Below are 16566 nucleotides of genomic sequence, written 5' to 3'. Positions count from 1 at the left end.
CCCGCTTATGGGTCGAGAGCATTCAAAAATGAATAAAGACTCCTCCCACCCCATTTGTTTGATCGTGAACTTTAGTGAAATAAGTTATCATATACCCCGTCGCTTTGGTAGGCAGTGCCTAATTCTCCAATATATCTCTTTTTTAGCCTGAAATGGATCAAGTTGAAATGAGAGACTTCGACCGCCCGAAAGAAGCCGTTGCTCACCTTGCATATTATGAGACATGCCAACGGCAATGGAAACATCTAAGGGAAAGCTGCCAACCAGAGGAGGGAGAAAAAAGTAGTGTTTCATTGCTTGAGGGCTATCAAAGCCAATGGCAGCAACTGATGGAAGCGACGGATAGAGAGATCCAGAAAATTCGAGGTATGGGCGAAATTCCAAACATCAAAGTGATATAACATATGCAGAGATCCATTTAAAGCTCACCTAACTAATGAATATAGATGAAGCAGCCAGGAGTCCGTCAGAGACCTGGAGTTGTGGATGCATTTGCCATGACCTACAATGAAGTTGGCTCGGTGCCGGCGGGTACATGTGTTCCACTAAAGATAACGGAGATGCAGTCACAAAACAGTGGGTACGTCTTTGAAAGAAATTACAGTTTTCCACCGGTTGCCCCGCTATAATACCGACAGAGTGAAGGTCGTCGTTACCTGCTATCAGTCTCACCTTGGGTGATTGGTTGCCATCCTGCCGTTATTTGTTCACACAAGTTCTCGCAACATTTTGATTTACGACTAGTGATAGCACCAGTGATGGCGTTGATGATAGATTTTCCTTAAGACCATGAATTCTTCTAAAATACTCGCTCTTCTAGACACTTGCGTGGATCTTTGCCTTTTTTAAAAAAAAGGCCCCGAGGAGTTCGAATGAGGCATTTTGCCTACCATTATACGTATATCGGCCGTAGTGCCGTATCTTACAGGTACAGTGATCAAAATAGACTTAAGACTTCTAGTAGCCACAGTTGTTAATTACGCCACATTTAGCTCAGTTATAAATACATGTATGGTCCATCACGGGGATGGGGTAGCAGTTTTCTTAACCGGGGATGTCCACAATCTGATGTAGTGGTATCTGAAATTGGCTATTACGTTAGCTCTTATGGCCTGTGACCTGAAAGATGAACGTAAAAAGGGTAATTTGTGATATTTTCATACTTAGAGACCACGCTCCCAGACCTCTTTCTAGTGGACTAAGTTTATCTGGAATTAACGATATAAGATATCACGGGATGTACTTCAAATGAAAAGCCCATGCCTTTTCTACCGGGAATGCCCTCCAGAATCGATTGCAGAAGAAAGGAGCCCCCTTGATGTTGTGTGGTGACAACAGTATATAACACAGGCAAGTATCAAGCAGAGTAAATGTCGGTATTTACCTTCCAATTTCGTAAATTGAGATGCGATTTGCAAAAATACTGCCATTCAAAATAGCCAATCTGACATTTTGCAGTTAAAGTGCCGCATAACACTCCATTACTGGAAAGTTCATAAGCCAAGAAGGGCTGTTGGCATAATCAGAGGATAATAACTCCGTGGGGTTAACAATGGCTGTCGAAAGACATGCCTCCTCAATCGCCGAGCAGTTGTTTTCAAGGGGAGCGGACGGCGTTGCAGAGGCTGGCGAAGAACTTGTCATAGATTGTTGGCCAGTGGTGTATCCTGCGAAGCTATGCTGAAGGTCCAAAGGCATATTGTACACAACTCGATTACGAGATGATGATTTGTGTGTCGCTGTATCCTGTTTGTACTTCGAAGAGACCCGACTATTCGGTCGGCCCTTTTTGCTGGACATTTCATCGGGAACGGGTAAATTGATCCGCGAAACAAGAACATATGCGTCTTTGTCTAGATATACCTCGTTAGATTGTGAATAATAGGCGGTTCCAAGTCCCTACCAAGAAGGCCATCCAAAAACTTTTCCTCTTCGCCTCTAACACGATACAACTCATCTAGGAGTTCTAATCGCTCGACCGGGATGATCTGCGACCGGACAGTCTGCTCTGCATTCTTCAATTTTTGTGAAGTAATTCCGTGACTGCAGCGCAAATCACAAAGAATATGGAGAAGAAGCGCGATGCGTTCTAGTGAGATGATGAGTTAAGCGAGTATCATGCGCAGGAAAGTGTCCTCTTACCTGCTTTAAGTAAATGGTCGGGCTCTCGATGGCGTACTCCAGGAGGCCACCAGGGTGGCTTACTCTCCTCGGGACTCAATTGCTGCAATTCTCCCCCCGCGAGTTTTCGCCCATTGTATGGGTGGTGAACTTGCTTTTGGGGCTCAACAAGTTTCACATAGGCTTTTGCCAGGATTCGGCAATTGGTTTGCTGTATATTCTGGAAAACCTTTTCGTAGTATCGACGAAGGAAGTTTGTATCTTTGATAGATAACACGGCTTCCTGGAGCTTCAGTCTGTGCTTCTGGATACAAGGGCTTTCCATGTGAAACAGTTCATCTTTCAAGATTGCCGAGCCAGCTTTTCCAGTTCCTGGCCATTGTGTAGGTTTGTAATGGTATCCACTCGTCATGGGCGCAATATGTCCCTCGATCTTGCTGTCTTCTGGCAACCAGGAATCGTTAGAGTCATACGTCACGAGGTGACTAGGAAATAGCTGGGTAGAAGCGAATTCTAGGGAAGGCTTTTGCAGCCCAACTTGAGTGGATCTTGCCACCGCGTTCAGGAATTCCGTGGTGACTTGAGGGCTGAGGATAGTGCCGCGATAGTGGACGAGTGAAGGGGACACCTGATGGCGAATTTTCCCATATTGATCAATATATATGAGGGCAAAATGCTGGGCAGACGTGTAATCCTGTGGGGCCTGGCTCGACATGCTTGCTGGCTATGTTCATTCGCTCTGCTGAAGGTCCAAGAAGCAAGAAGGTTGAGATCAGCTTACATGACACATACACGTAGCAGAGACAAGCTTCAAAGAAAGTGAGCTCTAGCCGTAAAGATGAAGGACAAAGAGAACTTCGCTTGAGCGCTCATGATTGATGTAGAGGCAAACATCCTTGAGGTCCGAAGGTGATGGCTAAATCGTTGCTACCGCGCGGCAAAACTTTACTACGAAAATAAAATTATGATAGATCTGTGGCTCGCCTATGGAAAGCGCAGAGAAGGCCGAGCGTGAGAGCAAGCTGCCGATCAGCAGCAAGAGATGATGATTAATTGCCAAGAAATACATCCTTCACCCAACAGTCGTATCGTGACGTTTTTATGGTGTCGTAAATTACTTCCATATATATTATTACTTGTACCACAGTACTGGTAGGCAATCAAGATCAGTTGTGGGTTAGGTTGTTGTCCTCAGCCGAGCGTATGTAATCTTGATCAGGGCTCAGAAATAGTTCAATCGCAGTGTGCCTATGAAGTAGCTACATGTTTCTGCGATGCATGCATCACGGAATTTGCTTCCTGGGGTAGTGAATCAGTTCACTGGGAACTAAGCCTTAAGGGTTTAAGAGAGGGCCGGCGCAACTGAACGGCCTTCCTAAAACACTGGGAGAGGAAATTAGGAACGCGGGGTGCTCGGTATGTATTAGAAATTGGAAGTACGGTATTTTTGACGGTCGGCAAAAGTGCATCAAGCCAAATTAGGTAATAGTATCTGACCAATCATATCAACTATCGCAATGCCCCAGTATGGAGTGATTAGACTTCTTTGATTTTTTGAGTTACAGGTCCACGCCACTAACTCTAAATGCAGTAGCAAAGACAATTCGCCGGCTCTGAGGCTTAGGTATAACGTATGCTTGAACCGGTATTTGAAACGACAGAGTTTGCTATGCCTCATGGCACGACAAATTTTCCCTGAATCAATATATTGAAGTGGGGAGACTGGAAAAGAAAAGCCGTAGTGTCGAAGGGATTTACTATTTCCAGATCTCATTGTATGATTTGGGATTTCCGTGCCCATCTGCACAATTAGACATCCAGTCCCACCGTGAGTTTCGCGATTTCGCCTAACGTGTCTCCGACACCCCTACTTGATTAATTACTCTCTAGCTACTGATGGACCGATGGGTCAGACATCCAAATCATTCCACTCAGTTGTTCTTGAGAGCCATGATTCCGAATTCTACACGTGACTGGTGACGGTAGGGCAAAATCCGCCGTGTCTCCCTCAACAAAATCATCCAAGAGTTGGATGCAGTTGCAGGACAGCATGCACTTTGTGTAGAATAGAAGATGAGAAAGAGTGGCTATCCATTTCAAACAATTATCAATTTTTCGTTAACCAGGTGGTCATTGTTTTTTTTTTGTTTTTTTTTTCTCATTGGTCAGACAAACTGCGAACCCGATGATTCAATCCTTCAATCGTATTGATCCCAGAAACCTAATCATTTCAATGATTCCCTTTTCGGACTGACGCGTATATACTCATTTTGTGATGTAGAATGAATATGTGAATCAGCCCTACCGAGGTCTACGCAGCCTGGATCGCTGCTTCTGTGCGCTGCCGCAACTTAGAACCGAGATCCTTGTTGACACGTCCGAAGAGGCCTAGGCTCGGTGTTAGCCTCATTTTCTTAGTAGACAGATTCACCGAAAATGCTCGGTTCAGGCTACAGGGGAAACTTACTATAGACAGCCTTACGCAATTCAGGGTACTTAACACCCTTGATATTACCGACGAGGTTCTCGATGACTCTATCCTGGTGACCAGGCTGGCGGCCAATAACTTCCCACAACGCTGCGGGCTGAACGAAATCATCGTCAGTGATCTCGCTGGTATAGGCGGACACCTCTCCTGCCCACTTTTCGTGTTCGGTGTGTAGGGCCAGTGCAGAAGCGCGAATTCCCTTCTGGTCTTGGTAGAACTTGATGGGTTTGATCGAGGAGCCAACGTAGTTGGGATCGCCACCGTAGTTACCATCAAATCGCATGGCTCCGTCACGCTGGAAGGGACAGTAGACTTGCGCCTTCGCGGCGTTGGTGGGGAGTTGCTGGTAGTTGACACCGAGGCGGTAGCGGGCTGCATCGGGGTATGCGAAGAGTCTTGCTTGCAGCACTCGGGGAGAGTTAGTCATTGCAAATCATAAGGCCTATAATTTTCCAGCTTTCTGGCCTACCTGGATCAGCGGACGCAGCGATTCCGGGGACCATTGTCGAGGGCGAGAACGCAGCTTGCTCGATATCGGCGAAGTAGTTTTGTGGCTATTCCAATTCAGCGACTGTAATATAAAACTCAAAAACAAAGACTCACGTTGCGGTTCATAGTAAGTCGACCAATCTGCTGCAGAGGGAAATCCTTGTGCGACCAAACCTTAGTCATGTCAAAGATATTCCACTTGTACCTCTCGGCCTCTTCGGGACTCATCAGTTGGACGTAGACATTCCAGACAGGATAGTCGCCTCTGTCAATTGCTTCGAACATGTCACGGATCATAAAATCAGGATCCTCCCCGGCGATTTTGGTGGCCTCTTGAGAGGAGAGGTTCTCAACCCCTTGCTGCGTTTTGACGTGGACTTTGGCATATTTGAACGAGCCGTCCTATGCACACATTAGTAGAAGATCCCGATCCCACGCGCAGTGTTACCTACAGCCTGAGTAAATTTGTATGTATGTCCGCTGTAAGAGTTCATGTAGCGAACTGATTTAGGCGTGCCACGGTCGCTGAACAGAACCAGAAGTTGATGAATACCCTCAGGATTGCCGACGTGAAAACTAAATGATTAGCCTGATTCGATAACTAGAGCTTGGGAAATCACATACTCCCAGAACTGCGATACCAATTAGTTCTGCGACATACTATGGGCGGTTAAGATAATAAAACTTACCATGTTCGGGTCGGGGAGGTGGGTCTGAGGATGCCGCTTGTGAGAACGGTTCATAGACGGGAATTTGATCGGATCACGAATGAAGAAGACAGGCTAAATCGAGCGAAATCAGAAATAAATAACAAAAGAGACTAAAGTGTCTCAGAAGGAATGGATGTCACACCGTATTGTTAAAAACAAAATCTTGGTTTCCCTCCTCGGTATAAAACTTCATCGCCCATCCGTGCACATCGCGGGAGGTATCGGCAGATCCGGACTCGGGCCCAACGGTTGACACCCGCTGCAGCACGGGTGTCTTCTTTCCGACTGTGTTGAGGAATTGGGCGCTGGTGAAGTCAGAGCAATCGCGTGTGGCTTCGAATTCACCAAATGATCTACAACTGTCAATCCGAAATCCTTCGTATAGTGGGACATGACAACTCACCCGACAGCCTTGGCGTGAACGACACTACTCAAAATCTCTAGTCAGTGCACAGTAGATAATTGGAACCCAAGAGCCATCTGAGGAAAAAACTAACCGCTCGGGAATTCTCTCCCGAGAGAAATGAGCAAGGGTTTCGATGAGCTGGGTATCTTGCAGTAATCCGAGGCTGCCGCCCTGTCTACCTTGCATCAGGACAGCGGTGCTGCTATTCGCGAAGGGACAGCCTGCAAAAGTCAGTCTATAGTAAAATCACAAATAATAAAGAAAGGGCACACCCTCGGCCAGAGTATAGTATCTATCGTCGCCCATGTCGAATTATGAATTGATCAATGATGAAGGATTTGTGAAGGCAGAAAGTGGAGTGGGAAGAAGTTAGACTTTGTGTGAGGAATGAGACTCGTTATATTTTCCAGCTTGGAAACAGTGATGTGCTGCCTGCTCCTGAGATGGAACTTGGGATTGAGCCATAGTAATACGATTACGATTATTGGAGCTCAGCGCTCCACCCTGAAAAGGCTATCAAGCGTAACTTTGAATCATAGTAACGAGCATTATGACGATGCACTGATACCATGTACGGGCTGTTGTAGGAGTGCGTGGCAAGCCAGGAAAGCCAAAATGAAGCTTTGCGAAATTGATGACAGCATCAAAGCTGCAACAAGACACAGTCCATCTTTGATTGGGCAAATACCACTACTAGATCCGGACTGTACGGCACAGAACGCTTGACCCACCCACCGCCGTTTAGCAAGGTTTGGAAGGCTTGGTCTGAAGCTGTATGCTCGATACTATGTAACTGCCAAAGAACTAGGAACTGATAGATCTTACAGTGAAAGACACTCGCAGCCTTCAATTCAACAATTACTTTGTTGATGACCAATCAATGTGGAATTTTCTCGCAGGGTGGATTTTCACCTCGCAGCAGCGAATGAGTGCATTAGCTTCAGTTGCATGATCGCTGGTTCCGTTTCGTAAGAGGGCCCATATCCTGGGGTACAGTTCTTTCAGTTCTTTCTTCATCCAATTTCAAACTTTTCCTCTGCAGAAGCAATAAGAGCCTAGGAACTGATGTTATTCTCCGCATGAGGGTGACGTAATGACTATGTGGCTGAACGAGCACAGAGCCCCCCCGATCTACTTCCGTTGCTCCCTTATTCATTAATCTTGTGGATATTGACATTATTTTTACATTATCGAAAGCTTGTTACAAATGGACTCGCTTCAAACTGAAGTTTCAGCTGAAAGAATCTGTCCAATACCGGAACACATAATTACGGTACATAAAATTTGTGACCCACTAGGAGATAAATCAACCCAAAATTGATGACATGACCTCGTCGTTCTCTTTTTAGCGCTATGAGTGGGATGCCGAGAAAGAAAGCTTGTCTGGGTGAACTGATTTCGAATTCTGACGTATAGTAGGGGGCTATCTAAATTGTTTATGCCGCCGAATTAAAGAGCGTAACCCAGGACCAGAAACGGAAGTGAAGCTAACCAGAGCAAGTATGTCGAGGCTTTCTGAATTATGATGTTTTTTTTTTCGACAAACCCTCACACCCTGCCAGGCAATTATAACATTTCCACGGTTTTTGAGGGTGGACTTTGGATTTTTCACAGTGTGCATTTTCGGTGGTAGAAAAGGATGTGAGGTAATCAAAATGAGAGCGAACGTAACCAGATATATGACTGTGCAAGGCTTGTAGGTTGATGATTGCACTCCACCTTTATGATACAGAAGGATTTGGTGGTTTCTTAGACTAAAAAGCGACAGCTTGGTGGATTTGCATCTTACCCATGGCTTTAGCTGGACAGGGAAGCTAGTGACGTATGCGGAATGCCGAGCCGGCTCCGAAAATTTCTTAGTATCGGCCTTATGTTGTTCCGTATATCGGAATTCCGTAAACGTACTTCTCCAATCTAGGCAATTGGCCTGGGCTGAGCAAAAAGTAAAATAATGAAATAATGAAGACGTAGAAAAGAAACTTTGAGTGACCGAGAAGTTATAAGTGATGAGGTAACATATGAGAGATCGCCGCATCCAATTGCTTGCCCCATCTGGTAGTACTACCAACCCAATCAACTAATGTACCAGATCAATGTCCTATTCAAAAGGTACCCATTAGCTCAATGAAGCTACACATAAGCCTGCTATCTCCAACCTCGGATACCAAATTGTGGAGTTTATTTCTAGATTACAAGCGAAGTTGGCCCAATGACCAGTTCAATATATGTATGAATGTGTATGCTGTTTGTCAATGAATATTCATTCGCGATTTAATTCGTGGCAGCAGCTCAAAAGCGGAGAGTTGTGCTTCTGCTGAGCTTTTCATACCCTCTTTTCTGTGCTTACCTTCGTCGGCTCTTTGTCTTACCTTCAACTGCCTTCCCCGCCCAAATCACTCAGTCTGGTCTCGCAAAGTGTTACAGGATGAACAATATCCACCTAGTTTCCAAATCTGTCAAAATTTTATGGGTCTCTAATTTCAATTTCGATGAAGTAGGTCATACCAAGAGGGATCAAATCATTTTTTGCACTCTAACCTTCGCGCCAGAATTACCGCGTCGCACATATCCATGATAGTTGACTAGTGGAATCAGTAGACGCGGCTCAACTATGAAATCCAGCATGCCAACTGCAGCGCTGCAGAAAGCACGGCACAATATGATCCAACAAGGGGTGCACTTCCTAAGGCTGGAGTATTATCGCTATGAAGTCACGTTTGGGCTGTATGTCATGACTCCTACGGAAAAGATTATCGTCAATGCCTTCGTTATCACCAGTCTATTACTCCTTTGTTGGACACTATTACTTTATTTCCCGCCTTTGCTGTGCCGCAAACTCTTTCGCATTGTGTGGGTATTTACGGACCACGGGAGAGAGTGCGGATGCTGATCCAGGCTCTCCTGCAGAGGCCTGACTCAATTACGCTTGCTGGTAGCTGAAACTCACTGTATCGGTAGGTTCATGCAGATTGAGACTGTCGGGATATATCCCTCTATCAGAACAAGCCAGCGTCTGATAGATCACATTTCTGTGTATGTAACCTCGCGCTAAGCTGCGGTTCCGGCTTATGGGATTCAGGGGTACTTCAAACCTGAGCCGGGACACACATCTATCTACATGAACCAATTGACTTTGCTTTTCGAGCACACATGCTGTTCACTTAACTGTGCATACAGTACCTAGCTGGTGATACCAACAGAGACTGATGTTGTGACTTGGATGGCAGAATGCTGAATGACGACGACAAATTGTGCCAAATCTCACATCAGCTACCAGGGGCGGGCCAGCGAGACTCGGAAATGACATCTAAACCCTAGGCCTATGGCCACCAGGGAGCTCAATTGTATCCGGTGACTGCTATCGTCTGTTGCCTGGGTGAACTTTTAAGTGTATTGCACAATAACCTATGCTATGCGCAAACATTTAAGATACTACAGTACCTTGAAATCTTTGGCTTCGGACGCTGTCCTGTCGGCTTTTGCCACTTGAGAGGTAGGAGTAAGAAAAACCTAGGACTGACCAGCATGTAAATATCCCGGCCACATACAGAGGCTCCATTTGTAAATTATGCCTGATTATAATGGCTCAAATATCCCAACCTATATACAGCCCTCCCATTCTAAACAATAGAATCTCGGCCGCGAGATGTGGCCAACTCTGCTCGCAGCTGCTCTCGTCGTGAACAAAGTTTGAGTTGATTCACAGTTTCAATTTCTTGGCCACTCAATGGATGAATCCATCATTTTTTAGGAGGGTCATTTGCGGCCCAGTCTTTCACTCTTCTCATCCACGAGTTCGTAGGCAGGGTGGTATTTTTCCTGGCAGTATTGTTCCGATTCCGCCATGCTATCACTCCTATTCCTAGCTTTGGTCGAGCTAATTTGCTCCTTCAATAGCTTGGGGTTAGGTTGTGTATCCGATGTTCCTCCTAGGCTTGTATACCCCTCATTATAGAGACTGCAATATTCTAGGCCCAGGTGACGGATGAACGCCCATATCTCCGTGAAACTCCAGTCAATCACAGGATGGATACGAACGAATTCAGGCCATCCTTTGTCTGTCTTGTTGAAATGCGACAAATTTTCACCATGTGGATCAGATCGGCGAGTTCCCACTAATATGGCCCGAATATCGGATTGGCCCGCTAAGTATTCTTCGAAAACATCTCGCAATGTCATGTTTGAAGACCCAATAGTGAATTTCGTGAGAGAAAGGCCGTAATACTTGGCAGACCTCATAACAAAATCTTCAACGGCTGGGAATGGATCGGCTGGGCGAACATATACAGCTGGAATGCTCTTCATTTCTGTGCCGAATACTGCTTCCGGCATTCCATTCGTCCCAAGACTCATAATTGCCCTTTCGTTCCGTTGTTGACTTTGGCGGCGACCAAGTTCGGCCAGAAACAGCACCAAAAGTACAAGGCAGTCTTTTCCCCCGTTGTAAGAAATAGCAAGCTCTGAAATTTCGTACTTGTGGAGAGCTGCGGACACAACATCTAAGGAAATTGCTGTCTGTCGTTGCACGGAGCCGAGTAGTGAGTCAGAGGCATGTGGCTCGTCAAGGAATGACTGGATCTGTGCGTGTATCTGCAATAACATGATTTGAAGGAGATAATTCAAATCACATAGATAATTTACGAATGTAGCATTGCCGAACCTTTTGTAAAGGGGTATGAAGCGAACAGGAAAGGCGTAAAATTGCCATCACGTGAGACTTGGATCACAGCAAGAGAAAGTGGAGTTACCAGTAATACCGTCCTGAGAGGGGTAGGGGTTTCTTTCGGGCAACGACACTTCCGATAAGAAGGTCGCTAGCTTCATTCCCTTGATCATTGGATATTACATACATAAAGGGTCCTCCGCAGAAAAGCGACCTGGTCGGGCCCAGTCGGAATTTGGTAGAACTACCCAATCCAATATTTTCATGCCGGAATTCTTCATATTCATCCATATATGGTCTAGCGCCTGATTGATTTTCTATGTGGATGCCGGTCACCGGTGACATTGGTACAGACCCGGGGTGAACAAGGTCGCAGATCGTTTGGAATATGCTGTGGGAAGTATCTTTTCCACATTGAGGAGGTGATTGGATCAGTAGTATTGCCAGACACAGCTAACAGCCCGATGCAGCGGACGTCTCCGCCTTAGCCGGCTAACATTCCCATTTACAGACCAATGGTAGATCAAAAATTGTTACGCGGAAGCGACCAGGTCGTCCAATTCCGGAGAGACCTACAACACCAATCAAAATGGATATTTCTCGCCCTAGACTATCAAGGAAGGTTCGGAATAGGAACATATTCACCGGCACAGTGGCTGAGCATCTCAAAATTGCGGGGTTCTCCAAAATGTATTCTAAATCTCCAAGATTTTATCTTTGCTTTTAACACTCATAGATGTCGCCTTGCGTTTGCACTTGGGAGAGAAGAACCTTCGTGGTAAAAAACGAGCCGGTTATACCTGGGACAAGATGTCTACAACTTCTCCAGAATATCAATTTGATTCGATTGCCGACACAATCGCCGCTTTCAGTGAGTTTCCATCTTGCCAAATAAGTTTTTTCCTACAGTATGCGCGTGTATCAGAAAGACGCGCAGGATTTGAGGACAACCCATATAAAAGCTGATTTGTGTCCATGCAGAGAATGGAGAATTCATCATTGTCCTCGATGACCAGGACCGAGAGAATGAAGCCGATTTGATCATCGCCGCGGAGTCGATCACGTCTGCTCAAATGGCCTTTCTAGTTAGATTCACCAGGTGAGAAAGGACCCTGAGGCCACACACTACTCCACGTCACCCAAGGAGGAGATCGTGTTGGGAAAGGTGCGACTGCTGCTTTCTAATCATTGGCCATGTATTGATGACGTGTCATTTATTCATCATGGTATTCAGTGGTCTGATATGTGCTCCCATCACCCCGAGCCTTGCGTCACGCCTCGGCCTCCCTCAAATGGTCACCCAAAATTCCGATCCAAAGGGAACGGCTTATACAATTGCGATCGACTCAAGCGCCGACTCTATCACAACAGGTATCTCCGCCGAAGACCGCGCTCTGACATGCCGCACCCTAGCTTCTCCAAATGCTCATGTGGACTCCTTCAGACGGCCAGGGCACATTATTCCGCTAGCCGCTCGACCTGGTGGTGTGCGCCAGCGTAAGGGCCACACTGAAGCTGCGGTGGATTTGTGCCGACTTGCTGGCAAAGCTCCCGTCGGCGTTATAGCAGAGCTGGTTGAAGACGGAGAGATTGTGGAGGGGGTACCGGAGGTAGGTGGGAATAATGGAATGATGCGTCGCGATGGGTGCTTAAGATTTGGGGAAAGATGGGGAATTAGGGTATGCACAATTGAGGACCTGGTGATATACTTGGATAGGGAAGAGGGAATCTCAAATACAAGACAATAAGCATCTGCCTATGGAATGTACAGCATTCGATATAAATATCTCAATCCACGGAAAAATAAGTACTGTACAATTGAAGCCAAATGACAAAAGTATGGCACGGAACAAGAGAGCGAGGCGACGACGAAAGAAATTCCGAATCAATTCTTTCGAAATTCCAAAGTACAAAGTGCACAAGTCGTGATCAGTGATGGCCACATTTCTCGGAGGTAGTTCTCGCAGCGGACCTCATTGGTGCTGGAACCGTGGAAGAATGAGCTACAACACAAAAGTCACCAGCCGCGACGTTGTAGCTGATAAATTCGCAAAGGAAAGTGTACGGGAAAAAGCAGACGCCAAGGCATTCGTCAGGTCCAGCCCTCACACTTTTCTCGATCCCAAGTGCGTCTGTTTCTACCGAAAAAAGCGTGTTACCTAGCGTGGCCACGAGTGCCAACTTCATCGTTATTTTCTTCTTCTCTTCGACAAAGAAAGCAAGTGGCTGGCCTCGAAAGAAATTGTTAGAAAGCTTAGCTCAAGGTTTCTGGACCATGTGAATGATTCGTCTGCTGAGCGTTGGCACCCGATAACCAATTGAATTTGACTTTGAGACACAATGTGGAGAATGAATTGCCAAGTCTGTATTAGAGTGCACTACTTAGGGAGATCTATGGACGGTTTCAGACTGCTGAGCATGAACCATGTAGCAGGGGTTGGAACCGGAACGTGGTGTCTGGAACCGAAAGCAGGGTTGTTGCTATTCCAAACAGGCAATAGCATTCAACCAATCAGATATCTGAATAAAAGTAAAAATTTCCCCCAACCATTGCGAGAAATCTGCTGTTGGGAGTAGCACAGACGTAGTTCTTTCTTTCAGTCCATATGATTTGTCCACACTTGCATCACCTCGTGCAGAGAACTGCCCAGACCCTTGAACCGACGATCATGCCCCACCCGGTTGGATACCCACTGCGTGGCTTTTGGTAGCCCCACGACGTCAATCGCGTCACGAGTCAGTCGGATGTTTGTTGATTGGCTTGAACACCTTCGCGCCACTGGCTATAAAAGTTGACGTACATAATAGAATGATCCCATAGATAAATATCTAATAACATTTCTTTATGTTCCACTTAGGCAAGGCAATGGAACCGCATAAGCGTTAAAATATACAGACTCTATGACCTCATGACATGAGGAGACTTAGCTATTGCTTGCAATCTCCTTATCCTAAAATTCGTAGCCAACGCACTTATAAAAGGCGCATTGGAGCCTCTGTCCCCGCCGCTCTCCATGACAATCTTTTGTTCGATACAACTACTTCAACCCCTTACACTTTCTTGGATTTGTTCTCCTCCAATATGACTATCCAGAACAATGCCAGATTCGACTTCATTGTCGTCGGTGGGGGCACAGCCGGCAACGTCGTTGCAGGTCGCCTCGCCGAGAACCCCAAAGCTCGGATTCTTGTCATTGAGGCAGGTGTTGAGAACGCAAAGGATCTAGAGCCTATCAGAGTCCCTTCAAATGCCATGCAACTTCGTGATAGTGAGTATGACTGGTCGTTCAAAACCACCATGGTCAAGCGCGATGATTACGAGCGCATTGAAAAGCCCAATACACGTGGTAAAGTGCTCGGTGGTAGTTCATCCTTGAACTATTTCACTTGGGCTCCTGGGTCTAAGGGTACTTTTGACATGTGGGAGGAGTACGGAGGAAAGGAGTGGACTTGGGATCCACTTGTACCCTATCTGCGGAAGAGCGTTACATACCACGACGATCACAACGCATATTCCCCAGACATGAAGAAGATCGGCGGGGGTGGTCCGATCCCAATCGCCCACTCGGAGCTCATCCCTGAGATGCAGCCTTTCAGAGACCTTCTCACAAAGGCATGGAAATCCACTGGTCATCCAGTCACCGAAAATATCTTTGATGGCACTATGTCTGGCCTTACTCACAGCGTCAACACTATTTACAAGGGTCGTCGATCCGGCAGTTTCCTCTGTGTTGCTGACAAGTCCAATGTGACGATTCTCCCTCAGGCTCATTCGAAGAGTCTCATTCTTGACGCTGCCGACAAAACTTGTAAGGGTGTGACTGTCATCCTCGGCTCCGGCCAAGAGCTCAATCTTTTTGCCACCCGTGAGGTCATTGTATCTGAAGGTGTTTTCGAGACCCCTAAGTTGCTGATGTTGAGTGGTATTGGGCCCTCTGCCGAGCTCAAAAAACACAACATCCCAGTGGTTGTCGATAGCCCTCATGTGGGGCAGCATCTGCTGGATCATCCCGGTGTTCCTTTCGTTCTGCGTCTGAAAGACGGATTTGGCATGGACGATTATGTATTACGGAAAGGAACGCCCCACAATGATCAGGCCATCAAAACATACGAAAACAATCACCGTGGTCCTCTGGGCTCCGGATTTTTGGAGATGGTCGGATTCCCTCGCATTGACGACTACCTGGAAAAAGATCCTTTGTATCGTCAGGCCAAAGCCTCCAACGACAACAAAGACCCTTTTTGCCCCTACGGCCAGCCTCATTTTGAGCTTGACTTTGTCTGTCTGTTCGGCAGTGCTTTCCAGTGGCACTATCCTACTCCCAGTAAGGGCAACTATATGACTGTCATGGTGGATCTTGTTCGTCCTGTATCGGAAGGCGGTACTGTGACTCTCCACAGCAGTGATCCCCTGCAGCAAGCCAATATCAATTTGAACTACTTCAATAACGATCTCGACATCATTGCTATTCGCGAGGGTATTCGCTACGCATATGATGTCCTCAAAAATGGAGAAGGCTTTAAAGACATCATCGAAGACGAGTATCCATGGCCAATGCCGCTGCACGATGACAATCTTATGAAGAGAACTGTCCTTGATCGCTCCCAGACATCTTTCCATCCTTGTGGCACTGCCCGTCTGTCTAAGAATATTCAACAGGGGGTGGTTGATCCCGGCCTCAAGGTTCACGGCATAAAAAATCTCCGCGTGATTGACGCATCTTGTATCCCTGTCATCCCTGACTGTCGGATTCAGAACTCTGTGTACATGGTCGCCGAAAAGGGCGCCGATGCCATCAAACGCGATCATTCTGATTTCTACAAATAAGCTGACCGAAGTCGGTTGAAGGATATTGGGCGTTATTCAATATGGAAATCTATTTGTAGATGGCCATAACTTGCACGTGTGGATTACTATTTCTCAAATTGAGTATGAAGAACAAATTAAAATACTAGCATCTACTTGAATATAGCTCGTCTGACCCAAAGGAAGGAACACTCCTCTTGGGGTTTGCTCGAAGGTGCTTTGTAGTGGCTCGCTTTTGCAGTGGCTTAATATGGCATGAGGAGATTCTGCAAGCCGAGAGTCTCTGCCTTTCAAGCCCATGTAATTTTTCCTGCCCAACATGACTCGACCTGAACACCTATCCTCGATGGACTCATTCAATTTTTCCCTATAGTCCGCTTCTGTCCCCGCATTTATCTATCAATTACACACAATACGAACATTCAATTAGGGCTCGAAGCATGCTGTAGGGCTTGGGCAGATGAAATACCCTGTTGAGTATCAAAATCTGAGTATGGCGAAGTTCTGCACTAAATTAAAAACTGTTTTTCGAGACAATCCACCAGTTGTCTGCTATGAATGATATTCTCAATCTCTTAAGACAGCCGGGGCTCAGCTTCCGCTATCATGCCGACCCGTGATTTAAGTCTTTTCAAACAATGCCGTTGAAGGATCGTTTATTGGAGGAGGTAACTTGTGTGAAGTACTGGGCTGTTGTAAAAGCAACTCAGTAAACAGAAACGCTTACATTAAAGCCCAAGGACTCTCCCATTCCCATAGAATGAATATTTCACTCTGCAACGTTGAACATTGAGTCAACGACCGCACTTTCAAATATGGAGATATAAATTGCAGCCGATCACAAGTCTGCTAAAGATGTAGTGTACGACTTAGACAGTCCTT

The 16566-nt window shown here is 46.2% G+C and overlaps 4 protein-coding genes across 4 annotated transcripts; 1 reads left to right on the top strand and 3 right to left on the bottom strand.

The window, feature by feature from the left end:
• Positions 1–1458: 1458 nt before the first annotated feature.
• N7481_008541 (DUF2841 domain-containing protein) lies at positions 1459–2836 on the bottom strand (the record flags this gene model as incomplete). Its single annotated transcript, XM_057267760.1, has 3 exons — positions 1459–1853; positions 1904–2089; positions 2143–2836. 3 exons carry the CDS (start codon positions 2834–2836, stop codon positions 1459–1461), a joined length of 1275 nt encoding a protein of 424 aa, XP_057118437.1.
• A 1596-nt stretch (positions 2837–4432) lies between these two features.
• On the bottom strand, positions 4433–6520 carry N7481_008540 (catalase; the record flags this gene model as incomplete). The annotated part of the gene is made up of 11 exons (XM_057267759.1): positions 4433–4509; positions 4589–5017; positions 5079–5163; positions 5213–5500; positions 5551–5674; positions 5723–5730; positions 5788–5880; positions 5951–6161; positions 6212–6235; positions 6306–6435; positions 6487–6520. 11 exons carry the CDS (start codon positions 6518–6520, stop codon positions 4433–4435), a joined length of 1503 nt encoding a protein of 500 aa, XP_057118436.1.
• A 3450-nt stretch (positions 6521–9970) lies between these two features.
• On the bottom strand, positions 9971–10816 carry N7481_008539 (FAD synthase; the record flags this gene model as incomplete). Its single annotated transcript, XM_057267758.1, has 1 exon — positions 9971–10816. One exon carries the CDS (start codon positions 10814–10816, stop codon positions 9971–9973), a length of 846 nt encoding a protein of 281 aa, XP_057118435.1.
• Positions 10817–11687: 871 nt separating this feature from the next.
• N7481_008538 (3,4-dihydroxy-2-butanone-4-phosphate synthase) lies at positions 11688–12879 on the top strand (the record flags this gene model as incomplete). Its single annotated transcript, XM_057267757.1, has 4 exons — positions 11688–11748; positions 11859–11976; positions 12142–12556; positions 12832–12879. The coding sequence occupies 4 exons, from the start codon at positions 11688–11690 to the stop codon at positions 12877–12879; spliced, it is 642 nt and encodes a 213-aa protein (XP_057118434.1).
• Between the last annotated feature and the right edge of the window lie 3687 nt (positions 12880–16566).

This window comes from Penicillium waksmanii (assembly GCF_028829765.1).
Source record: "Penicillium waksmanii strain IBT 27052 chromosome Unknown utg000008l:1.0-5622682.0:1.0-5626561.0, whole genome shotgun sequence".
NCBI lineage: Eukaryota > Fungi > Ascomycota > Eurotiomycetes > Eurotiales > Aspergillaceae > Penicillium > Penicillium waksmanii.
Note: the sequence above shows the minus strand (reverse complement) of the source record. Positions and strands in the feature narration are given on the sequence as shown.